The sequence below is a fragment of the Rattus rattus genome, chromosome 1, assembly GCF_011064425.1.
Source record: "Rattus rattus isolate New Zealand chromosome 1, Rrattus_CSIRO_v1, whole genome shotgun sequence".
NCBI classification, from domain to species: Eukaryota; Metazoa; Chordata; class Mammalia; order Rodentia; family Muridae; genus Rattus; species Rattus rattus.
This window is the reverse complement of record NC_046154.1, coordinates 164908400-164933872: the sequence shown is the minus strand read 5'-3', so window position 1 is coordinate 164933872 and position 25473 is coordinate 164908400. Positions and strand designations below refer to the sequence as shown.

Below are 25473 nucleotides of genomic sequence, written 5' to 3'. Positions count from 1 at the left end.
TTGTGAAGCCCCAGGTGCCCCATGTAACTCACTGAAAAACCCACCAGCTGCTAATCTCAGTAGAAGGAAGGGAAATTTTTTTTAAATGATTTACTATATTTATATGAGTATACTGTAGCTGACACACCAGAAGAGGGCATCAGATCCCATTACAGATGGTTGTGAGCCACCATGTGGTTGCTGGGAATTGAACTTAGGACCTCTGGAAGGGCAGTCAGTGCTCTTAACCACTGAGCCATCTCTCCAGCCCTGGAAGGGAAAGGTTTTGACCCCTTATTTTTAGAATTCTTTTTCTAGTTAGATTGATGTGAGTGTGAAAGTAAGCCCGCTGTGTTTGCTCTGAGAGACAGAGAGGCTAAGTTCAGAATAGTGGGGAAAGTGTTTTTCTCTGCTCTCTGGAGCTAGGCCATAGAAAACAGAATAGAGACTTTTTTTTCTTTTGAAACTTAACGATGTTATACTCAAAACTAATGCTTCTGTGTTTCATCTTTAAGAAAAGAGTAATTTCAGACAAAAAATACAGTGAACAGCGTCTTGATGTGCTGTCTGCTCTTGTTTTGGCTGAGAACACCTTAAATGGACCAAGCACCAAACAACGACGACTTGTTGTTTCGTTGGCGTTGAGTGTTGGCACGCAAATGGTAAGTTTATTGCTCTTCTTAAAGGAATCAGCATGAAGGTCTGAGGTTCACAGGTCATTTATTAGCCCAGGAGACTTGGCCTTGTGGTGACATACTTTTGTGTTTTCCCTTCCTGCTAATAGAAAACATTCAAAGATGAAGAACTCTTTCCCCTGCAAGTTGTCATGAAAAAACTTGATCTTATCAGTGAACTGAGGGAACGGTAAGTAGAGCTGGGTATGTGATAGTCAAGGGCCTGGAGCAATAGGACAGCCATTCCCTCCCTCCCTCCATCCCTCCCTTCCCCCCCCCCCCCCCCCAACCCTGTTCACTCCTGATCTCCATTTGTTGTGGGGCCCAGGCTGGTCCTGCAGCGCTGAGGTCACAGGCCTGTTTCCACATTCACTTTGGTTTCTCTTTGGCACAGCCAGAGTAGGGAGAGATCCACAGGGCACTAAAAGTTCCTCTCTGTAACTCTTGTAATGTGACCAGCAGGAGACTGACTACAACCTTGTCCTGTCTTAGCTTTGCTTTCACAGGAACCGTGAGTCCCCTGGAAGGCTTTGCATGACACAAAGCAGCTCCCCTCAGGGTACCTGGCAGATGTGGTCTCCATTGCCATTGTTTTAGTGGTGTCACTACTGCACTTCCCAACTTGTTGCTTTATAATAAAGCTTTATGCCTTGTGAGGCCCTTGAAGACCCATATTGTGACACACCATAGTGTGTAATTGTTTGGAGGTGAAATTGCAGTCTCAGCAGACAGTCACTGGGCTGGACTGTCTTGGGGAGGCTTGTTTGGGCAGATGCTCTGACTGGTTGGTTGTTTTTGCATTGAGCAAGCATAGTTGTCCTGAAGGGACAACGAGCACTGGACTTCTGATAAAGTTCAACTATTGATTACAGCACCATTTTCATTTAGTCTTCATACTCGTCTTTGCTATTCTGAGGAGCTGGGATATTTGTAGTTCGTGGTGTTTAATTTTCAGTCCTTGAAAGAAGTGTTGGGCCGTCACTAAAGACACTTTGGGCTAATTCTCTTCTGTAAGTCATTGTATATTGATGTGGTAGCAAGACAATGTCTAGTCTCAAGAGTGACAGGGTTTTTTGGTCATAGTGGCTCTTTTTTTTAAAAAATACAGGATCTCATTATATAGTCCTGTCTAGCCTGGAACTGGCTATGTAGACCAGGTTAGCCTCCATCTGACAGAATGCTGCTGGTGGTTGACATAGATAGTTGAGTGCATAAGATTTGGAGGGTTGGAACAACAAAACAGAACAGTGAGGGAATCCCAAGGCCTTATTTCTTAAAACTTACTTTTCACTGTGGAGACATGTAAATTATGCATGTAATGCAAATATTATTTCAGATGATAGGGAGATGTAAACATATATTTTAAACATCCATTTAGTAGTCTGGGTTTTTCAACAGTCTTAAAACTAAAACATGCAGAATTTTGATAATGTAGGGTATTAAAATGTTTTGTTACCTTAGCTCAATTTGAAAAATAACTTAGTTTTCTGACTTTGTGTAGTAATGTCGGGTGGAGTGATTCAGAGAATATAAAGTGAGGAAGTTAGACCTCTCCCCTCAGTACGGAAGGTCATTGCTTTGTGTTATAGGGACACTCATGTTGGTACCACTAATTACTTATTGCCTTGCATTGCAGAGTCCAAACACAGTGTGATTGTTGTTTTTTATACTGGCATCGCGCTGTCTTCCCGATTTATTTAGATGATGTCTATGAGAATGCTGTTGATGCAGCTAGATTACACGTAAGTACAGAGGAGTCTCACAGTAAACACCGTCTCCGTTCCCTAGGTTTTAAGTAGGTCATTTGATTTTATAAACCATCATACAATTGCCCTGCAGTGATATCTCGAACAGCGTTATTGTGCATATCTAATCAAAGTTCATGTAGTCGGTGGTTAAATTGTATATCAGTAGTTATGAGTAAAGTTAGTCCTACTGGGCTAGCCCTCCGCAGGCACTTATCCACTTATTCTCAGCTCACTTGCTTTGATCTTGCTCAGTAATTTTGGTAATTACTCGTTGGCAGGCTGCATGTTTCTCAGTTTCTCCGTGGAAGTAAGTGTATTTGATGCACGTAGAGTAAAAGACTAGTGAGCGTTAGCTTCTCTTCTTTTTTGTGTGTACATCGCGTGTTTCAGGGTTTTAGGAAAATAAAGCAGTCATAGCAGAGTGATTTTTCCTTTAGGTCAGAGTTTTTGTATGTAGTTAGCCTTTGCAATTTTGTTCAGAATTGTGGTTTTTCTAACCTCAGGTATGTTTTAATTACCTTCCTAGTACATGTTCAGTGCTTTACGAGACTGTATACCTGCCATGATGAATTCAAGGCACTTAGAGTCCCATGAACTGCTTCTGGATTGCTATGACAAGGAAATCATGGACATTTTAAATGAGGTAAGATTGTGTCTAGGATTGAAAGTTTAAGAGCTGTGCTTTGGGACAGCATTTGGATAGAAGTCTCAGCGAAGCTGACTTCACTGAGTCAGAAACTTAACAAACTTAGGTGTAGCACTCAGGGGATTGAGGCAAGAGGATTGTGAGTTCCAGCCCCGACCCTTTCTCAAGAAAACCCAAACCAGTTATTTATAAATTATTGTGTAAACCAAACAACTTTTGTTTGGAAGAGATGATTAGTAAATGAATAAACCTCCTAGCATCTGGCTGCTCAGTGCTGAGGTTAGGAAAGTTCTGTACACTCTTACTCCCTTTTGGATTGCCCTTCTGGGTAATCAGACCTTGCAAATAAGAGGAAAATTTTTTATTTAAAAACAAAATATAGGTAATTGGCTAGTATATGGTACTCTGATAGATAAGCAAAGATGACTGATTTAACATTGAGATGTTGATGTTAACACAGTGAATTAGTATGTTTGTGTGTGTTGGCTGTCTGTGCACCTATGCGATGGTGCAAGTGTTGGGTCAGAGAGCAAACTTGGGTATCTGTCCTTGTTTTGAGACAAGGTCTCTGTGTTGTTTACCGCTGTAAAACCAGGCCAGCTGGTTCAGAGTTCTGAGGGGTTGTCTCATCTCCTCTCGCTCTGGCTAGATTACAAACCTAGCTAGGGCTACCGTGTTTGGCTTTAGGAGTATTTTGGGGATTTGAACTCGGATCTCACACTTGTCTACAAGTGCTTTTAATCAACCAATCCATTTCTAGAGCCTTCATGATTTAAGAATATTTTTAGATTTATTTTATATGTATTTCTTTTGCCTGTATATATGTATGTGTACCACATACATGTAGCCCCTGTGATTTTTTTTAATGATAATCATAAGGAAACCTATTCTCCTTTACTACATGTTGCAAGATTAATTTTTGCTACTGCTTTTTATAAACTTTGTGCTTTATATTACATAGTCATGTTTCTTATAGTGAAGCCATTGGTTGGCTGTTCATGAAAATTAAAATTAAATATTTATGAAAACGAAGTCTCAGTAATTTATCTGTCTCTGGCTTTAAAAAAATTATTACACTTTTCAAACAAAAATAAAATTTTACCATTGAGGGGTTGGCATCTTAAGTCAAGAATCTAGTTGGTCAGTCTGGTCAGTGTACAGTGAGGGTCAAGGCATGTGCCCACGTGGAGGAGTGATCTTCAGGGAGCCGTGGTAAACAGCTCAATTCCTTCCCAACAGCGTCTGCTGGATAAGCTGTGTAAGGAGACGGAGAAGGACTTGCGGCTCTCCGTGCACACTCACTTGAAGCTGGATGACCGGAACCCCTTCAAAGTGGGCAGAAAGGACTTGGCCCTGTTTTTCTCTCTGAACCCGATTCGGTTTTTCAACCGCTTCATTGACATTCGAGGTGAGTGTTTGCACACTTGTCCTACGTGCCTTCTGACCTGTCAAACAGCAGCTGATTCAAGGGTCTCTTGTTCAATCCTTGCTCTTTCTGTTGTCTCATTTTTATTTCTTAGCAAATTGCTGTGTAGCCCAGGTTGGCCAGGGACCCATCTGTGGCCCAGGTAGACCTCAGACTTGGTTCTGCTGTAGCCTCTGAGTACTGAGATACAGGGCTCTTCTACCACACATAGTCCTTGCTTTGCTGTTACTGTTTTGTTTTGTTTTTAAATATTTTGAAGGTTTTGCTCTCTAGCTGAGGCTGATTTTGAACTTGTGCTTCTCTTGCCTCAGCCCATTGAGTGTTGATATAACTATCTTATTTTAAAGGAAAAAATTTCATTTTAAAATCATGTGGCATTTGTTTTCTTTTTAACTTCATTTCTCTTTTACCATTCGTGAATCAAACATAGCAATTTGTGGGGTTTGTTTTCTTTTGTTTTTGTAGCTTATGTGACTCACTATCTAGATAAGACTTTCTACAATCTCACAACAGTAGCTCTTCATGATTGGGCCACTTACAGTGAAATGAGAAATTTGGCTACGCAGCGTTATGGGTTGGTTATGACAGAGGCACATCTTCCTAGCCAGACTCTGGAGCAGGTATGTTCAGTTTTATGGTATGGTCTGATATGCAACAGTATTAATTTAAGAAATGTTTTCTTGTCTGTCTGCCTGTCTGCCTGCCCGCCTATTAGACATCTATTTTATGTGTATGAGTATTTTGCCTATATGTATGCATCTGCACCATGTGAGTGCCTGGTGCATGCAGAGGTCAGAAAAGTGTCACATGTCCTGGACCTAGAGTGACTGGATTAACTATGGGTTCTGGGTCCAACACCAGTTGTTCATAAGAACAAGTGCTCTTAACCACCGAGATATATCTACATTCCCGTAATGTAGTTTTAAGAAATGTTTTGTTATATAAACCTTACATCTGTTGAGAGTAAAATATTAGATGGTACTAATGGGCTTTACAATAGAAATTACCATTGCTTTCCTGAGTGAGTAGAGTTCCACTGAGCGTGTGAAGTAAGTACTAACACACACTTCAGGAATGTACCTAGTTAACTTCACAGAACCCTAAAAGGTATATACAAAAGCTGGATTTTAAATGAGTGTAGTATGTGAACTTTATTATATTACGAAAACAGCTAGCTATAGTTGCAAATTGCAAAGAAGCACTTGGCTTTGCTGATTTGTAATATGTGAGTATTTCCTGTAATATGGAGTATTTCCTGAATGTAGCAATTTAGATTCTTGGTTATTCTGTGAGTAGTTCTCATAAAAATAATCTAGTTAATGTTTAAGAACCATTTATTCTGTCCCCAAATTTGACGATCAAAATACCAGAGGAACAATAATACCTGTTGTATTTATGGGCTGTTTCCAGGATCATTTTGTGTATCCTTTAATCATTTATTTAAATATTAGTACATGTTTAGAGAGCGCTGGATAATCAGCTGTGTTTAAGGATTCAGTTCTATGCTCACAGCCCAAGGGGAGATAAAACGTGTGTGAAGGAAGTTTAGGGGAGATATAGCAAAAGGCACAATACCGATGTGTATTGTGACGATACTTGGAGCACTAGGTAGACAAGCTATAGCAGGTTTACCACTGAGAATCAGGGAAGCGTGTGAAGAAAGGAGGGTCTTAAAGAATAAAAGAGCTCAGGTTCAACAGTGAAAGTCCCTCTTTTCTTGCAGAGGAAGACCTAGGGTCCCAGCACCCACATGCTCCATGGGATCCAGCACCCTCTTCTGACCAGCACACACAAGTGGTGCACGGACATACACATTTAACAAACAGAGAGAGAGAGAGAGAGAGAGAGAGAGAGAGAGAGAGAGAGAGAGAGAGAAAGAGGCAGAGGCAGGCAGATCATGAGTTCAAGGCCAGCCAGCAGCCAGGGCTACACAGAGAAATCCTGTCTTGAACAAAACAGAAAGATATGTTTATGTTTATAAAATATGAATAATATAGTTTGTTTGAAAACTGGTCTGGGAGCTGAGGAGGTGGCTCAGCAGTTGAGAGCATGTGGTGCTCCTGTAGAGGACCTGAGCTCAGTCTCTAACACCTACATCAGAAGGGTCACACACACCCACACCTTCATATGATTAAAAATAAACCAAATCTAAAAGGGATTTGGCGTAGTCAAAAAAAGCATAAACCTTTGATCTTAGAGTCCCTAAACCCTAGTGTTCTATCTGCCTGACTTCGTTCTCTTTACATGGGTAATACCTAATGTTTTTGAGGATTACATGTGGAGAGTCGTTCTCGTTTAGTGCATTGTTCCAGGTGTTCTCATGGTGTCTTTAAGTGCTTTTAGAGCACAGTTACTGTTTACTTCGTAAAGTAAATGAAGAGAAGTGAAAGATGGCCAGGAAACAGTTGTGGCTCTGGGTCTTGTGATTTAAGTTTGTTTCTGTACAGATGGGGGATAAAATGCAAAGCAGCCAGGCCTTCTCAAGGAGGTGATTCTGGTTGTGTAAGTGGGGAGGGTTTGGGACTTTTAGTGGTACTTTTTAGGAGGTTTTGAAAAATAATGTAAAGTGTTGGTCAGCAGTGTAATCAGTAGGGTGTTGTATTGGTACACGTGTGGCTGATGGTGCTCAACTAATGGTCATGGAGTTTCTGTGTGGATTGTGTTGTAGGGACTCGACGTTCTGGAAATTATGAGAAACATTCACATATTTGTCTCTCGATACCTCTATAATCTCAATAATCAGGTGAGTGCACTTTTGTGTTGTGTTTTTAAGAAAGGATTTCACTCTGCAGTCCCAACTGCCCTAGAACTTACATGTAGCCTAGGTTGGCTTTGGGCCTCCATAGTGTTGGGATTACAGTGATATACTAGCATGCCCAACTCGGACAAAGCTTTAAGTGGGAATGGCTTTATTAATAGGATGGCCAAAAGGCCAGGAGTTGATTTTTCAAAGGTGAACATTAGTAAAATGTGTAAAGCAGAGTAATTGTTTAGAATAATTTTTCCCTTGAGATAGGGCCTCACAGTGTAGCTTTGGCTAGAATGGAACTCCTGCGCAGACCAGGGTGTGCTTGAACTCACAGAGCTTTGCTTGCCAGGGCTGGGATTAAAGGAGCGCACCACTGGAACCGCAGTTGTTTAGACACCTGGTGGTTGTTTGCTGAGTGTGGTGATGTCATCTTCTTAAATGGCTTTTCAATAAATTATCCTTAATGAAACAGATTTTAAACTTGTCTGGGTTACTCAACAGTGTTTGGAATGGGGTGTATTCTTAATGTTTATAAATGTGTTTGCATTGCAGATTTTTATTGAACGGACAAGCAACAATAAACATTTGAATACTATTAATATTCGACATATTGCTAATTCAATTCGAACACATGGGACAGGGATCATGAATACAACAGTAAGTATCTCTTTGCAGGTTTGGTGGGTAATAGACTCTTGTCAAATTTAGTACTTTGAAAAAAGAGTTTTTACAGACTATTTTGGTAAGCACACATTGCTTCCTGTTTATATCATACCTGAACTCCCATTTTTTCTGATGGCATAAATAAAACTACCTCTTGTTAACATTGTGTTGGATGGGTGGGCACTGTGATGGGAAAGGCAGTGTGCGGTCTCTTAGCCCTCTGAACCCTAGTTGTTAGCAGTGGAAGTCAGTACATTGTATGTGCCTGTGGGTTCTCAGGCTCTCTTAAAGTTACTTTGGAGACGAGTTATTGGGTCCGGTTTTTAAACTATATTTATAAATCTAATACTTGAATCTCAGCTCACCTCTCTCTTTTCTGAAGATTTGTGAATCTGGGTTGGGCCTTCATAGAGTCATTCTCAAAGGTACCTGCACTCTTCACTTTTAGAAATTATGGCGCTGAGATTTAATGATTTGATAGTGTATGTTTATGTTGTCTGATACTCTGCTGGGAAAGAGAAGACAAAGACTTCTAACATTGCAGCAGACACATTGCCTTGTGTGTGAAAGGCTTCAGAACCATAGAGATAGATGGGTAATTGTTTGTACTCTCCCCCAGCATCCTGCTGTTACATAATGTCCTTCCAGTCTGAAGATTAGTAATAAGGCATCTTACTGATGGAGGAACAGGGTGGGCTAGTATTTAAGCCATTTCAGAAGTATATAAGGGAAGTCTAGGAAGTTCTGTGATTTGGGGCAGCAAAGAAACTATTTAAACATTTCATCTCCAATATTGATCGAACTTTATATTTATAAATAGTAGTACTTTTAGATCACTTTTTCTGTAACATTTATTTGAAATATATTAACTTTTTATTTTTTAATTTTAATTTCATAGGTTAATTTTACCTACCAGTTTTTGAAAAAGAAGTTCTATATATTTAGCCAGTTTATGTATGATGAACATATCAAATCCAGATTGATTAAAGACATTCGGTTTTTCAGGGAGATCAAGGACCAAAATGATCACAAGGTATGCTATGTATTCTTGGTAGCCTAAATTCAGCTACTGCCTCATAATGACAGATGCTCATTTACACTGGGCTTTGGTACTGACTGTCTCTGTGGGCGTAGTCTTTGCATGAGTCTCCTGTGTCTGCCCACCTTGTCCCGTATAGCTCTTATGCTCTCTGTAGGCTTGCGCGTACTGGAATATGAAAGGATCATTGTAGCTCTGATTATTTCATTTTGCAATAATACACAAATCATCTACCATCCTGTCATGTCTTCTCCTTTAGCGGTGTAGTCTGAGCCCTTCCTAACTCTTGGCAGTAAATGAGTGTCTTCACACATTTACCCAGTGCTGCTTTCTGTTGCAAAATAGAGCCGTCGTGTAATGGTTGGCATTGTGTGCTTGATGGCTGCACATGTCCCTGCCTAGTCGTTTTTTAAAGAGTTAGTCATAAAGGGGACTTATTTAACCCCCAACTCATGGGTATTTTAGTTTCTCCTCCTCTGTTCTTATGAGCAGAGCTACAGATAACATGTCTAATTGGAGACCATTTCTGAAAGAAAATACCCTGCAAAGAAATTTCTAGAATAATGAATGAGAATGAGTACTTCAGATTTCTGGCACATGCTGTCTACACCCAGGGAACACTATACAGTTGTTTCCTACCAGTCGTCTTTAGGAATGTTGTTTTACTGGGTTGGAGATGTAGCTTGCTTCTTGGAAGTGGGCTTGTCTACTGTGCCAGAGGCCCTGGGTTCAATCCCCAGAACCATAAGGAAAACAGCAGTGACCCTGAAATAAACAAAGAGCACCAGACACTGCCTTCATAAAGAGGATTCCGTTTCCTTTGCCGTTCCCCTCCTCCCCCTCCATCCTCCAGTGTAGGGTTCCCCAAAGTGAGGTGAGAACTGTGGAGCTGTAAAGTTACCAGAGCAGAGGGAGACCGGGAACATGAGGAGCCTACACACTTCCGTGGCTCTGGATCTATTTCCTGCTTATAGACATGTGTGGATTGCACATCAGACTCATCCAGCCTTAGCCTTCTTGTACGATAGACCTCCGTGTATTACACTGTAGAAAAATAACTAATGCGACAGTGCATCAGTAGAGAGGTGTAGTTGATGTCTTTTTACTGGGCTGGAAATTGCGAGTAAGCATGCTGCTATAGAGAAACTGTTGTCCTCACTACAGATGAACAGCACCTTCTCTAGTCCGTTAGCCACACTGTGAAAAAAGCTTTTTTCTTGTCTCTAAATTGATATGTCAACTAGAAAATTTTGTTGTGTTTTTGAGACAAGGTCTCATGTGAGGCTGGCCTCACACATGCTATGTAGCCAAAGGGGGTCTTGAACTTTTGTTCTTCCTGCTTTCACCTCCCTAATGCTGGGATCATAGGTTTGTGCCAATAAGCCGAGCATTTTAAGCGCTTATATATTCCTATGGAAGGAAGGTGTTTATAAATTCCTTGTCAACAAGCCTATAGCAACTTGCTTACATATAAGGAACAAAGACGTCTAGGGGGCTTCGTTCTTTTTTCAGTCTGACAAGAGCAGTTAGGTGATAAGAAACTAATAATGGTGGAGGGAACTAAACTGAGTTTTTTTCCCCTTTAGCTAATTAATCCCAAAACAGCAGCAACAAAAGCATCCACCTAGAATACCAGTGGGTTCGTTGTTGTTAAACGGATTGGTCATTGATTGACCTTGAATACCAATAAGGTTTTTTTTTTTTTTTTTTTTATTAACTTGAGTATTTCTTATGTACATTTGAGTGTATTCCCTTTCCGGTTTCGGGCAAACATTCCCCTCCCCTTCCTTATGGGTGTTCCCCCTCCCAACCCTCCCCCATTGCCGCCCTCCCCCAACAGTCTAGTTCACTGGGGTTCAGTCTTTAGGACCCAGGGCTTCCCTTCCACTGGTGCTCTTACTAGGCTATTCATTGCTACCTATGAGGTCAGAGTCCAGGGTCAGTCCATGTATAGTCTTTAGGTAGTGGCTTAGTCCCTGGAAGCTCTGGTTGCTTGGCATTGTTGTACATATGGGGTCACGAGCCTTCAAGCTCTTCAGTTCTTTCTCTGATTCCTTCTTGGGGTCCTATTCTCAGTTCAGTGGTTTGCTGCTGGCATTCGCCTCTGTATTTGCTGTATTCTGGCTGTGTCTCTCAGGAGCAATCTACATCCGGCTCCTGTAGGTCTGCACTTCTTTGCTTCATCCATCTTGTCTAATTGGGTGGCTGTATATGTATGGGCCACAAGTGGGGCATGCTCTGAATGGGTGTTCCTTCTGTGTCTGTTTTAATCTTTGCCTCGCTCTTCCCTGCCAAGGGTATTCTTTTTTCCTCATTTAAAGAAGGGTGAAGCATTCACATTTTGATCATCCGTCTTGAGTTTCATTTGTTCTAGGCATCTAGGGTAATTCAAGCATTTGGGCTAATAGCCACTTATCAATGAGTGCATACCATGTATGTCTTTCTGTGATTAGGTTAGCTCACTCAGGATGATATTTTCCAGTTCCAACCATTTGCCTAATTTTCATAAACTTGTTGTTTTGATAGCTGAGTAATATTCCATTGTGTAGATGTACCACATTTTCTGTATCCATTCCTCTGTTGAAGGGCATCTGGGTTCTTTCCAGGTTTTATTATGTAGATTTGCCATTAGACTTGTTTTAAATCGTAATGAGAAACAAAATTAGAAAGGACAGTGATTCTGACATCAATTTAGTAAGAATTTTATGTTTTAAGGACCTAAAAATAGTCTTAAATTTATCTCTTTAGTATCCTTTTGATAGGGCAGAAAAGTTCAATCGTGGCATAAGAAAACTTGGGATCACACCAGAGGGACAGAGCTACCTCGACCAGTTCAGGCAGCTCCTCAGCCAGATTGGTAAGTCACCCAAAGGCATCAGGAAGTGCAAGTGCCAGGCTCTGACCACCATGAACAGGAGACAGCTCACGGAGTGTGGGAACACCTCTACTTGACTTCAGCCCACTTACTGAGCTGTTGTGTAGACACTAGATAAGTGCTTAAGTAAAATCGGTTAAAACAAATTAGACATTCACTTAATAATTACCCCTCAAATTAACATTCACAATTAAGAATCAGTGGTAAGTGGGGTTTCATGTAAATTTTATTACAGTTTAGATATTGAATGATGTCATTTTGTACTTGTGTAGGATTTGTTGTGTTTTAGAAGCAGATGACTTCTGAAACACTGTGCATAATTTTTATAGGGAAAGATTGCGTTTAAAGCTCAGCGTTCTCTGAGCTGTTCACATGTGTAATCCCTGGTACTGCCGTCACACAAGCCTGTGACATAGGCACAGAACCACCTTCTAAAGGTTCCAAAGTCGACTCTGAGAAACAAATGGTGCTGTTGACACTTGAGCCACCAGACAAGCATATGACAAGTCTTTTCCACTCACTGCTGTCTGCTGAAGTAGAAGCTACTGACATTTACTGAGCATGCTCCTAGCTGTGACTATGCATATGCATATGCATATACACACACACACACACACGTACACACACATGTACATACACAGTATGTAACGTATTCTTTCCATTCACGTATCCTGGAGGGTCTAATGATGACAAATAAGTCTTAGATGCTGGGGGTACGGCAGTACGGAGTCTGCCTTTCAGAGTTTAGCGATGAGGAGGCTGACATACAAGTAGTGTCTCTATGTCTCCAGTTTGATCCAGGCCTGAGCTGACAGGTGGCAGAATATAGACTGGAGTTTGAGTAGCCTGATGAGGTTTCAGCCAGCCTCTGACATTTTAACCAGTCAATATTGATTGACACAGTCAAACTAAGTGTTTAATTTTTAAAAGATGCATGCTGCATATTTTTCGAAAGCCTGAACAGCTGGGACAGTCTAAGTGGATCATGAGTAATCCTGGCTGTGAAGCATTGATAATCAAACTGCAGTGCCGTGAAGACTCACTGTCACCTTGTTACTTGGCCTGTTACTTTCTTCCAAATAATTTTAGTTCCATTATATATCGAATTCCTATTGTGATCCAAAACATGTTCGCTCTAGGGATGGGATAGGGAAGACATCAGATGTCATCATATGCAGCGCAGGAGGCAGACAAATGTCCGTTAGTAAGTTCTGGATAAAATGTAATGAGATTTTGAGGAATAATCTGGAATAGACCAGGAGTGAAGCTAATGAACACCTGAGTAGCAAGACACAAAATAGAATAGCAGCCTGGGCAGGGTCACACGGGGCCATGTTGACAGAGGGAGAGGACACATTCTGAGATGCAGCTGTTAGTGCCCGGCGGAGTTTATGGGATCTAGAGTTTGATGAGATGGAGGAGACTTGGGTTCTGAAGTTGGTAGTGGGCAGTCAGCTCAGCCGTGCCGTGTCACAGCGATCTAGGGAGAGACCTGAATGTGGAATACGGTGATAGCTGGTTTTGATCCTTTTTCTTCTGTCCACTGCCCCGGCCACTGAACCCAGGTCCTCACACTTGAGACAGCATGCCACCAGATCTCCAGCCAGATTCTGGCTCTGCTCTCAAGGAAGAGCTGGGGTAATTGTCCGCTGATTTAGTGAAATTCGAAAGAAAGGAAGGAGCAAGTGAGGGATGAGGTCAGGGGTGAGGTCAGGACATTGGACCCAAGTAACTGGAAGGGCAAAGCTGCTGGTTTCTGAAGTAGGAAATGTAGCCGGGGATAACGATCCTTTGACTTGGGTGTGATTAAAAATTTAAATTTGTCTTTGATACATAGGTCTGAGTTTGGATAAAAGTCTAGAGATCAGAGGAGTCCAGGCTAGAGAGACAAATTTGGGACGTATCAAGTAAAGATTTCCTAATACCACTTTAGAGTGAATGTGTGAGTGTGTGTGTGTTAAATTTTACTGTAATTTTAAAATAACTTTTAATGACACTAGCAATTAATGATTTTAATTTAGCAGTTGAGGTACATTTATCTTAAAATAGTGTTTATATCTCAGTCTAACTTTTAAATGCACAAGTCTGTAACAGTTGCTTTTTATGGAATAGAAGCTAAAGATATAGCAGAATATTTTGGTATTTAGGAGTGAGGACTTCTCAGTTGACTACTTGATGTAACTTGTTCTGATGTCAAAATTGCTCATATAAAGATGTGCTTTTTTGTGTGTGATTTTTGAAGGTAATGCTATGGGCTATATACGAATGATAAGATCTGGTGGTCTTCATTGTAGCAGCAATGCCATTAGGTATGGATTCAAACATGATTTCTACCTTTTTTGTGTAATGTTATCTTTCATGATACTAGAGAAAAGGTATTTGTTCTTGTTGAATACAATTCGAGGCTGTGGCCCTCTTGGTACTGCCCAGACCTCTGCCCTGTGTACTCAGTTAACCTGTTTTCTTCCTAACGAAGAAGAAAGCGTTAACCCGACACCTGAGGGCTTTCTCTTCTATTAACATGTTATTATGGGGCTAGAGAGACGGTTCACAGGTGCCTTCCCAGCACCCGGATGACTGGGAACCACTGGCTGCCATTCTAGTCCCAGGGGATCTAGCTCCTCCTTTTGGCCTCCACAGGGGCCAAAAGACACACAGGCAGGCAAGCACCCACACACACAAAGTAGAAATAAATAAATCTGTTTAAGAAAATTTTTTTTAAGAAAAGAAGGGTGTGTGTGTGTGTGTACATATATACACACATACATATACACACACATATATATATATACACACATGTTTATATATATAAATATATAAAATGTATATAAGACTATTTTTGAAAACATTTCTCTCAAGGTTACAGTAGGTTGATATTTTATCAGAATAACTAATGAATGTAAATGCATTTCGAATATCAGGAAGTGATCACATATAAAATTTGATTTGGAAGTAAAGTGATATTAACCACATTACTGAAATGCTAAGATTTTCCTGAATTATACTCAACCTTTGATGTTACTATCCATAGTACTTTGATACACATTTTGGTTACATGCATTTTACTGCCTCTGATGAATTCCTTCTCAAATTCTCATGTAGATTCGTGCCGGATCTTGAAGACATTGTGAGTTTCGAAGAGCTCGTGAAGGAAGAAGGGCTTGCAGAAGAAACACTTAGAGCAGCCAGGTAACCTGACGAGGGCCAAGATAGGGAGTTAAAGCGTATTTACACTAGGCAAAGCCAGAAGGCACTGAACACCCGTGTGTGTGTGTGTGTGTGTGTATGTGGCAGTATTTTGTAGGCTCAACTTAGAAAATACATTGTTTTTAAAAAGACTACAGTATTCTAAGATCTTTCCAACTTGACCAGAAAGTGATCTCCTGAACCCTGTGTCCACACGCAGCTGCATGTCACATACTCTGTCTGAGGTGACTGACATTAGGTGACACCTAAAGTCGGATTGGTAAGAGTCAGCCAGGGCTAGACAGGGCTGTGTGGTGGCGAGCACTCGTTGCTCCTGTACAGGACTTCAGTTCCCAGCAGCCATGGGGAGAGTTGAGTGTACTGCTGGTCCCTGATCTAAGTAAAATGATCAGTCTTTATGATGGTGTAAAAATAAGAAGCATACAGTTGAAGCCATATTTCGTGATTTTTAATTTGGTTCTTTTTCCAAGCAAGCAATCTACACTCTGATTGTAGTGGTGCTGGGCAGGGGTAGCAGGTCAGCTAGCCAGCTCGGAGTCAGAAGGAACCACAGGGTTTTCTGAAGATGGTGGGAGAGGTTCAGTTCCTAAAGGAGGACCAGACCAGGGGTAAGCAGGCCCAGAGAAGCGTTAGTGAGGAAGAGGTTTAGTTCAGCAGAAGGTAATTACAGAGAGCGTGGGTTCTCAGGGAGTGGAAACCCAGCTACAACGCAGTGCACCAGATGCTCACTGCCAGACTCGATGGCCTAAACTCAAGCCTCAGAGGCCACATGCCGAAAGGAGGACACCGAGTCCTGCAAGTTGTTCCCTCAGCTTTACATTTGCATACACAAGCACACCGAGGCACACCCACCCACACACACATGTGCGCTCTCACACTAATATTTTAATAAATGTCTGATGTGATGGCTCAGCAAGTAAGAGCATTGCCACTGAGCCTGATCTGAGCTTCACCCTCAGAATCTTGTCTTCTGACTCGCACACACGTGTGCACATATGTGTAGCACATGCACAGCCATTCACATGTAATGCATGAACACAATAAATACAAAAAAGAAATACAAACCATTCTGAAGTCCCAGGATGGTCTGTTCTATTTTAGGGACCAAATTCATCAAATAGTACTGATTAGTTTCTGCTCATTCTGAACCTCAGGGACATTTTGTGCTGTTTCCACATTAGGAGTGGCATTGCCTAACCTGATGAGAGACATGGGTTTTAAACAGCTGTACCTTTAAGAACCCAAGGATGTTTTGTTTTGATATTTTGTAGGCATTTGGACTCGGTCCTCAGTGATCATACACGAAATTCTGCCGAAGGCACAGAATACTTCAAAATGCTTGTAGATGTTTTTGCTCCAGAATTTCGAAGGCCAAAGAATATACATCTCCGAAATTTCTATATCATTGTCCCTCCTCTCGTGAGTATTCTAAAACTGGAAGTGAGTTATGAGTGGGTGTTAACACAGACTGAGTATCCTAAAGCATCATCTGTACTCTACCTTCTGTCAGTGACGCTAAGGTGTCAGGTTGTGGCCTAGGCTTGGGCTTGTCCTCGGTGCTGCAGTTTTTCGTTGGCAGCCTCTCACGAGTAATGGCTAGAGAAACCGTGGTATTGTCAGTCAGTTGCGTGGATGTGCTCTCATGTAGGCCACAGGGTCTTTGCAGAGCATTATGCTATGCAGTCATTTGGCTGTGACGGAGGCCAACTTACTGTGGCAGCATCCTTCCAGCGCGTCTTTTAGGAGCTCAGTTCTTTGTTTTTGCTTCCGGATAACTTCTCTTCTCATTGTAAATACTAGCACCTCAGATAAATTGTATAGTGCTTTTTCTCCTAAAATATGTTTTCTTTACTAATTTTATACTTTCTGTCTTTAGCTCAAGTTATAAAAGCAGTTATAGCTGTGAGAGAAATGGTATATATTAATAATAAATTTGATTTTAGAAGATCTCTATACTTCATCTTTTAAAATTTTTAGTGGGTATCTTTAAAATCTGAACCTCCCACAGGCATATGATAGCTTTTTATTACATCTGGTTTGTATCAAGAGTAGTTTTCCACAGTTTGGGATATGAATTACTTCATGGAGTACGGGGCTCTGTCTCCAGCACTGTACACCCTGATGTACTGTGCCAGTCTTGTCATTGCTGGTTTGGGGAGGTAGGTGACCTAGGATGATCCAGAGCTCCAAGTTACCCCTGGCTAGGCTGGACTTTATTGGGGGCGTCTTAAAATACCAGTGACAATACACGCTGCCAAGAGATTGGTCAATGCTTAGTGTACCGACCGGCTACTCTTCCAGGGGATCTGGGTTTGATTTCTTGCATCTGCATGGAGGCTCATGACTGTCTAAGGTCTCAGGGACTCTGACACCCTCTTCTCACTTCCATGGACACAGCATACATATGACGTACACACACACACACACACACACACACACACACACACACACACACACACGCATACATATATATACACAAGCAAACATGCATAGACATAAAAAACAGAAAAAATTTAAAATGCTCAAAATGGGAATAAACCCTTTCCCTGACTTGCTAATAATGATAACCTGGTCTTCTGGTATCCACATCTTTAGAGATTGTTCCACTGACAGCCACCTTTCTCTTCTCATGTCCTGTTGTGTACACCTATCAGTTACTGTTAGCTCTGTAACTCATGTGGCGGACATGCTCATGTACATCTGCTCAGTGCACAGGCCAAAGAAGTTTGTTCTTTGGTGATTCTGTATGAACTTGAATTCTCCCCACGTTTCTTTAATCTGGAGAGCATTATATTCAGGTCATGGTGGGTACCGGGAAAGTATTGATGAACTCAGGGAAAAATCTGGGTTTATAAAAACCTTCAGTCGCATAGTAGACTGCGCAGCACACAGACCCAGTGTGCGAGTTTTATGCTCTGTATTGTAAATCTTGAGGGGTAAGTACAAAGGAGCTGCCAGAAGATTTAAACGACTGTGACTGAGGTATTTTATAGGGAGCCACTGCTCTCTAGTGTTTTAGGGGGAGCTGTGAAGGCACAAGGAAGGATTGCTTTGTTACAAGTGCTTATGTTTTGAGGCAGAGTAAAGCCATTTCTGGTCCCCTTGTTTCCTTGGGTTTGACTTTGGGTCTGCCTCTTGGAAGACTTGATGTTATCACTCCAAACTGTACAGCCCCTTCCAGTGAGCACTGTGCCGGGGTAGTTATCAGTGGAGGGGATTCTCGTACTTAAAGGACGTGGAAGAAACGTCCTCAAGAGACATACATGGACTTGCGTTCTCACCAAGAGACAATTTACCTGAGGCAAATGTTCAGGAGCTGAGAAGAAATTCTCTTTGTAATTCTTGAAATGCCTGTTATAGCATCTAAATTTAGCTGATGTTGTTAGCTCAATTTTTTTTTTCTATATCTTATCTCTTTTTAGACTCTGAACTTTGTAGAACATTCTATAAGTTGCAAAGAGAAATTGAATAAAAAAAACAAAATAGGAGCTGCATTTACTGACGATGGTTTTGCCATGGGTAAGCATTAAGCCGTTAACTATTTTGCCCTCAGCGTGTGTTTACCTTCTGGTGGGCTCGCAGAAAAGCTGCTTGAAAGTGGGCTCATGTGCCTTGGAGTAGACTGGTTTCCCCAGCAGGCCTGCTGCCAGTGCCCGCTTTAGACAAGGCCTTCCTGTCATCGGGCTGTCATTTATGCCGCTGAGTGGCTTATTGTTTGTCTAATTTGCTCTCCTCCTGGGCTGGCTTTGTTGTGCCGTTAGTTTTACATCTTAACATTTAGTTTTATTGGCACCTCTGAAACTTCCTCTTTTCTGTCGGGTCAGCTTCCGAAGTTTGTATCATGAACAAAATTTTCTCCTTTCTTTTCTTTCTTTTTTTTGCTCTGGTTTCCTGATGAGGTCTGTGACTGTGTTATTTTATTCTTGATTCAAGTGACCAGCTTAGTGTGTGGAGCTGTGGAGGCAGGAGAAAGAAGAGCTGCTGAACTCACTGTAATTTAAATTTTGGTTTTGCTAATGACTGTAGGTGTGGCTTATACCTTGAAGCTTTTGGACCAGTACCAGGAGTTTGATTCACTTCACTGGTTCCAGTCTGTTAGAGAAAAATACATAAAGGAGATAAGAGCGGTTGCTAAGCAACAGAGCGTGCAGTCAACCAGTCAAGATGAAAAGCTGCTGCAAACCATGAACCTCACTCAGAAGCGGCTGGAGGTCTATCTACAGGTACAGATCCACACCTCTGATAACGTCAGTGTGCAGTCCACTCGCTCTCTGAAGCTATATGACACGTGAGGCAGTAGCAGTAAGAAGAGCGTATGTTAGAATTGATAATCGGAAGCCATTGGTCATTAGAAAATTAAGTTGGGTTAGACAAGATGGTCAGTGGATAAAGTGCCCAGGGACTGGACAGATCCTCAGACCCATGTGAAAGCTGGGGAGGTAGAGTTGCCTTCTCGAAGCTCTTAGAAGGCAGGTGTAGGACCTGCCTTCCAGCAAGCTTTACCCAGAATCAGTGACAGACCACGCCTCAACACATAAATGGAGAGTGGATGAGGAGGACACACCTCCACACACAAACCCATGTGTGGATACCCAACCACACATGTGAACAGGTGTGTATACACACCAGACACACATGTGCACAAGAGTGGTCAGGGCACTCACTTTAGAGACATTACTACTTTGCTGTTTTCCTACAACTGTTTTTCCTTTTTATTTCAAATTTTCTCATGTAGGAATTTGAACTGCTGTATTTCTCCTTGAGCAGTGCAAGAATTTTCTTCAGAGCAGACAAGACTGCGGCTGAAGAGAACCAAGAAAAGAAAGAGAAGGAAGGTCAGTGAGTGGTGTCAGAGTGTGAAGGCCACTGAGTCTTGAGAGTAGACACAAGTGCCCCACTTCCTGTTAGGTTTCTCATTTACTCACTCTTCTGGAAAATCATACAGCCCTAGAAATGAATCTCTTACTAACACTTGTGTGGGTCACATGCGATGTAGAAGAAAGGTTTCTTTATTCCTTACGCCCATGTTCCAGCCCTTTAACAGAAGCACATTTAACAAGCCGTTTCTTATGTGGCGTGGAGGAGTCAGGAGGGAAGGAAGCTGGAGACGGCTGTGCTAACCCGGCGGTTGGGACGGCAGTGGTGACTGAGGGGCTCCGAGGGCGAGATAAACAGCATCCACTGTGTGCACGTGAGGTCCCGGAGCGTCTGTGCAGCAGATGCTGTGCCCGGTAGTGGTTCAGCCGAGCCTCAGGGCAGCCTGGGCCCCCCCTAGCGTGTGCTGATGGAGCCTCACACACTTCATTGTAGAAGGGCACGCTCCACGTTAGAGTTAGTGTCTCCATTTCTCTCAGACTTGACGTGGAAGAGGAGTCCATTGTCTTCTTTGAGGATGAGATGGTTTCTTCTTTTTCTGTCATGGGAATTATGAAACTTAGTTACAGGAACTAGTTAACATTGAGAGTTTTGTTTTTTTCTTGTTTTTCTTATCTATTTTCATAAATTGAGGTGTAAAATATTTTCAGAAAGTTAAGGTGGTTCTTAAATTTTTTTTGCTCTATATTTTAAAGTACTCCTCCCCCATTTTTGTCATGAGTGGAGCAGTTCACTTGGGTAGACACTTAAGTGAAATAATTTATTCTTGTCAGTGTGGCATATGTTAAATGTTACTCATCAGAATTAGGTATCAGGAGTGTATCCGGGTGTCTTTAAACCTGGATGCTTAGTGTCCACACTGTTGTCTGTTCAGAACAGCACATCCAGGCAGACACTGCTGCACTGTGGGGCTGGGACCATCAAAACTGCAGAAGGAAAGCAGTTGTTGCTTTGGCTAACGCACTCCATGGCACAGCAGCCTGAGCAAACTGCACGTGGGCCCTGGATCTGCTCTGAGGCTGCAGCATGAAGACCGCACAGCCACCCTGGCCTTCAGGCTCAGGCTCTGGCGCTCCTTGCTCTGTCTTGTTCTTCAGGAAGTCAGGGATTGCTCATGCGCCTGTCGGTCTTTTAAGACTGTTGGGCTGCGGTTTGCTCAGAGAAGAGAGTTGCTTAGTGTAGCTAAATAGCTGTCATCTGCTATGTATAATGCATACATAGGACATTTTGGCAAAGTGCCAAGAATTTGTCGGCACAAATTATAAAAGGCTGTTTTAAAAATAAATTATAGCCAAGCTGTGGTAGCTAACACCTTTAATCCCAGCACTCGGGGGCAGAGGCAGGAGGATCTCTGAGTTCAAGGCCTGCTGGGCTACAAAAACCAAACAAAAAAATTAAAAAGTAATTAAACAATGAGCTGCGTGCAGGGGCTCATGCCTGTAACCTCAGCATTTGGGAGGCTGAAGCAGGAAGCTCATCCGTGGGGCTCACTGGCCAGCCAGCGTAGCTAAGCAGAGAGCTCCAGGGTCTGTGGGGGTCCTGCTTCGTAAAACAAGGAGGGGACTGGACAAATGTCTCCACGGTTAAAAGCACTGGATGCTCTTCCACATAACTGGTTTGGGTTCATTTCCCAGTACCTGCTTGGCAGTTCACAACCAGCTAACTCCAGTTCTAGGGGATCTGATGCCCTCTTCCGGCCTCTTTGGGTACCTCGTACACATGTAGGCAGAGTACTCATCAGACACATAAAATTAAATAATTAAATTTAAAGAATGAGAATGATAGAGGTAGACAGCCAGTGTTTGTCATCTGGCTTCCATGTGTGTGTGCATGCATCCACATACATGTGTACACATGCACATATACCACACACACAAAGGAAGTCAAAGAAGTACTCAGCACTGATGGCAGTATCCCAGAGGGGATTCTTGTGTGATCCTGATGGATGGAAGACTTCTTAACATACTTGGTAAACAAACAAGTACAGTTTGTGATGTTAGGAAGGCGCCTCGTGGATGCAGCTTTCTAACTGACCTTGAGTAGGAGAGCTTTTCTCATACTTGCTATAAATATTCCCATTGATACTTACTCACACGCTTGCTTTCAGAAGAAACTAAAATGAGCAATGGAGACGGATCCGAGAGCACTGTGTCTGCAGATCCTGTCGTGAAGTGATGGGATGCAGTCATCAGACATGTCGTGCTTTCCAGAGACGTGACATGGATGCTATGACCTGCTTGATAATTATCAATTCTGGGCCACACCTGTGGAAACTGCAATGCCCTGGAGTCAGGCCCACTTTATTTCTGATGCTCTAGCTTTCACGGGCGGAGAAGCAGACGGTAAGACTGGATCTTTGTAGTGTAGGCTGAAGAGCCCCTGTGAAACTCTGCCGTGAGGCTGGCGGCGGGCAAGTCCAGATCCCTAACCCATCGCCTCCCACTTCTCTACTCTGTGTGTTTGTAATTTGTCTATGTCTTTGATCTGTGTTGATTTCAAGTCATGGGGAAGTCAGTGCATATGCGGTACACAGCCAGTAAACTCGAAGTTTAAAAAGGGCTGAGGCTGAAAGACATGAGGCGTCCGTCTGTGTCAGACCGTGAGGATGTGGAGATGAGCAGAAAGAACGGCCTTCCTGTGAGGTTGGGTTCCATGTGACTCACTCTCATGAGCTGCTGATGTCTTTGCTGAGACATTTATAATAGTTTACATTACTTTTGGAACATTTATCCTCCAACAATTGCTTTAAATTTAAGATTTGCTTAATATTCAAAGAAAACTCAGATTAAGCCATAGACGGGATCCCACTTGAAGTTTCACTGAGTTTGAAGGCACTCTGTGATACTAGGGAAGAAAAATGAATTTTCCTACATCCAAACTCAGGTTTCTTCATTACATTAGATTGAAATCTTGGTGGCAGTTTAGACAGATTTTTACTTTAGATCGAGTATAATCTAAGACGTAAGATTGAACAATAACCACACTATGACAGGTGTTCAGTAACTTACCACTGTGAGAATGAAACTAGTCTGTCGCTTACCGACCTGAAAGAATGAACGACTTTGAGTAGATTTAGTTCCCGACCAGCTACTAGCTTTATTTTTGTAAAGGTGTGCTAGTTAATCGTTAACTGGGTTAATCATGGCCTTTTTTGAACGTATAGTAAGATGATGCCTTTGGGAGGAAAAGGAAGGTTTAGAACTTTAAATGTAGTGCAAACATTCTTTTGGAAATGCTTGTTTTTAATTGCATTTACCTGCTCACCCTTTTCTTTGGATTCATCTTGCATGTAATCCTAACACCTAGAATTCTGACCTCCTTCCTTGGTTCCCAACTTTGGAGTGGAGATACGGTGCCCAGCCTGGACGCAGTGCTTAGGTCAGGGTAACTGTCTCAGCCCAAGCTAAACACTTTGACTGTTAAGTCAGAAGAAACAGAATAGATTGGAAATGGTTTTTATTATATAAACATGGCTTAGAGAATTATGAACAAAGGGTGGATTAAAGGCATTTAATGTTTATAATTGATACTAACTGTAGAGATGGCCCTAAAGCATGCTGCATAATTAATAATTTATATTTTCATTATTATAAATGTTTATATTAATGATACTGGATTTGATTATATCAGATTAGTCACCATTTTATAGTACCAATATTTTCTCTTTTTCTTAAAAATGTTCTTTGTTTAATTATTCCTGAACACGAGAATTCACAAACTGACTCCCTGAACACTTAAAATTGGGAAGTGACAGGTAATTGTGTTACCTTTAGTTAAAAATAATGTCACTGTAGTCTGGATAAATTGCCATGAACTCGTGAATTTGAAGTACAGGCTCTGAGGAGAGAAGTATTTAAATGGTGTTAAGCTGCCGAGCAACAGGGCTTCAGTGTGTTCACATCTGAGTTACTGTACAATGGAGAATGGTTTTCCTTGCTAACAATATTTTTTCAGAAATATTGTAATTTAAATATTAACATGAGTGTTTTAATGTAAATTCACAGAAAACTTAATGATGTTCAAATTCTCAGGAATTAAGACCTAACCATAACATTGTCAGTTCTGATTAAATTTTGTAAAAGACAGCAAGTTTGTTATCTCACTTGAGAGTGGGGTTCTCCGTTCCCCTGACTCTAATAGAATACAGTATGTATAATAAAGCATTAATAAATATGATTTCAAAACTGTCCTTCCCTTGGATGCTTGTGGTCAGCATTGAATGTCTTCAGTCAGTGGGTGTTTGACGCTTGCTGAAGTGTGGAATTGCGGGTTGCACCTGACAGCAGACCGCTGCCGGACCCAGTGGTGCTTGTTGATGTCTGCGGTTCCCATACAGACATTATGTGCAGTCTCCCTTTCAAGAAATTATCAGCAGGGTGGTGGTACAGCCTTTAATCCCAGCACTAGGGAGGCAAAGGAGGAGAGTTCAAGGCCAGCATATGCTACAAAGTGAGTTCTAGGACAGCCAGGGCTGTTATACAGAAAACCCTGTCTCAAAAAACCAAACCGAAACACGCGCAAAAAGGAAATAGACGCATGCGCACAGGCAGAGAGCAGCATGACAGGGTTGATGCCTGTGCATCCAGATAAAGACTCTTCCTGACCGTTCATAGGTTGCTACTCTAACTAGAAGGAACCCCTGTGAAGTCACTTCCTTTCCTACTCCTGGAAAGGGCCTGAGTTTCTGTGGCATGTTAACATTAGCTGTTCCTGTTTACAAACAGGAGCTGTTTTGAAATTCTAATAAGCAAGGTTTTTATTTTCCCCTCAGAGTCTTACTTTCTGTAGCTCAGGCTGGCTTAAACTTAGCGTTGCTTCTTTTTGGCCTCTCACGTGCTGGGGTTACAGTTCTGTGCCACCACATGCAGCTGGTGTGGAGACAGGACTGAATCCTGTCAGATCCCACGCTGAAGCGATACCGAATTGCTGGTTCTCGTGCTTGCTTAGCATCACACTGGTGAAGTGGGGTACTGCCACACATGCTCCTCACGCTGGGCTGCTGGGTGAGACACACGGAATCGTTCGGCTTTAGTTTGGAGTAATTCTCTTTATAGCGTTGGTGACAGACAGTTCAGACTGCAGTCCCGTGTTTAGGGACTTTTTATTTTTTTGCTGCATGTTTTTGTTTTGTGTTTAAAGGTCAGCCTGGGCTAGAGAGTGAGACTGTATCTGAAAACAGGAAGCAAGGTTTAGTGCCTGTGTTCTATAAAGTGCTGTTACTATTAGTGAGTAATGTTTAGGTCATTACCTCTGTTTTATGGTAGAAGTACATTGGGTGTCTGAGTGTGTGCTTGTTGTAATCTCTGGTCGTGGCTCAGCTGGTTGTTAACAGTGTAGTACTATTCCTATTATCATTAAGGTGTTTGTGTGGTGGGAGGGGGGATTCAAACCTATGAACACCATTTGTATATGAATTATTTGAAAGTATTTAATCTTTTAAATTGTATTTAGAATTGCATTAGTGTTGCAGAATCCGCACAGAAGCTCCCCTAAAGAAGGCAGTCAGAAGCCCCACTCTGGGAATGGAAATGTCTGCTAGCTGACTTTTATTAAGGTCCTGCTCATCTTTCGGTTGGGCACGTGGTAATCTCT

The 25473-nt window shown here is 42.0% G+C and overlaps 1 protein-coding gene across 1 annotated transcript in view; it reads left to right on the top strand.

Moving 5' to 3' along the window:
* The window catches only part of Washc4 (WASH complex subunit 4), a 54294-nt gene extending 30224 nt beyond the window's left edge, over window positions 1-24070 (top strand). The window contains exons 17-33 of the mRNA XM_032910510.1: window positions 495-641; window positions 764-843; window positions 2290-2395; window positions 2928-3044; window positions 4287-4455; window positions 4939-5093; window positions 7142-7216; window positions 7775-7879; window positions 8784-8918; window positions 11673-11781; window positions 14042-14108; window positions 14902-14988; window positions 16278-16425; window positions 18429-18525; window positions 19033-19229; window positions 19742-19841; window positions 21989-24070. Coding sequence (XP_032766401.1) covers window positions 495-641; window positions 764-843; window positions 2290-2395; window positions 2928-3044; window positions 4287-4455; window positions 4939-5093; window positions 7142-7216; window positions 7775-7879; window positions 8784-8918; window positions 11673-11781; window positions 14042-14108; window positions 14902-14988; window positions 16278-16425; window positions 18429-18525; window positions 19033-19229; window positions 19742-19841; window positions 21989-22056 — 1962 coding nt within the window. The 3' untranslated portion in view covers window positions 22057-24070. The remainder of the gene's footprint in view (window positions 1-494; window positions 642-763; window positions 844-2289; window positions 2396-2927; window positions 3045-4286; window positions 4456-4938; window positions 5094-7141; window positions 7217-7774; window positions 7880-8783; window positions 8919-11672; window positions 11782-14041; window positions 14109-14901; window positions 14989-16277; window positions 16426-18428; window positions 18526-19032; window positions 19230-19741; window positions 19842-21988) is intronic.
* The last annotated feature ends 1403 nt before the right edge of the window (window positions 24071-25473 follow it).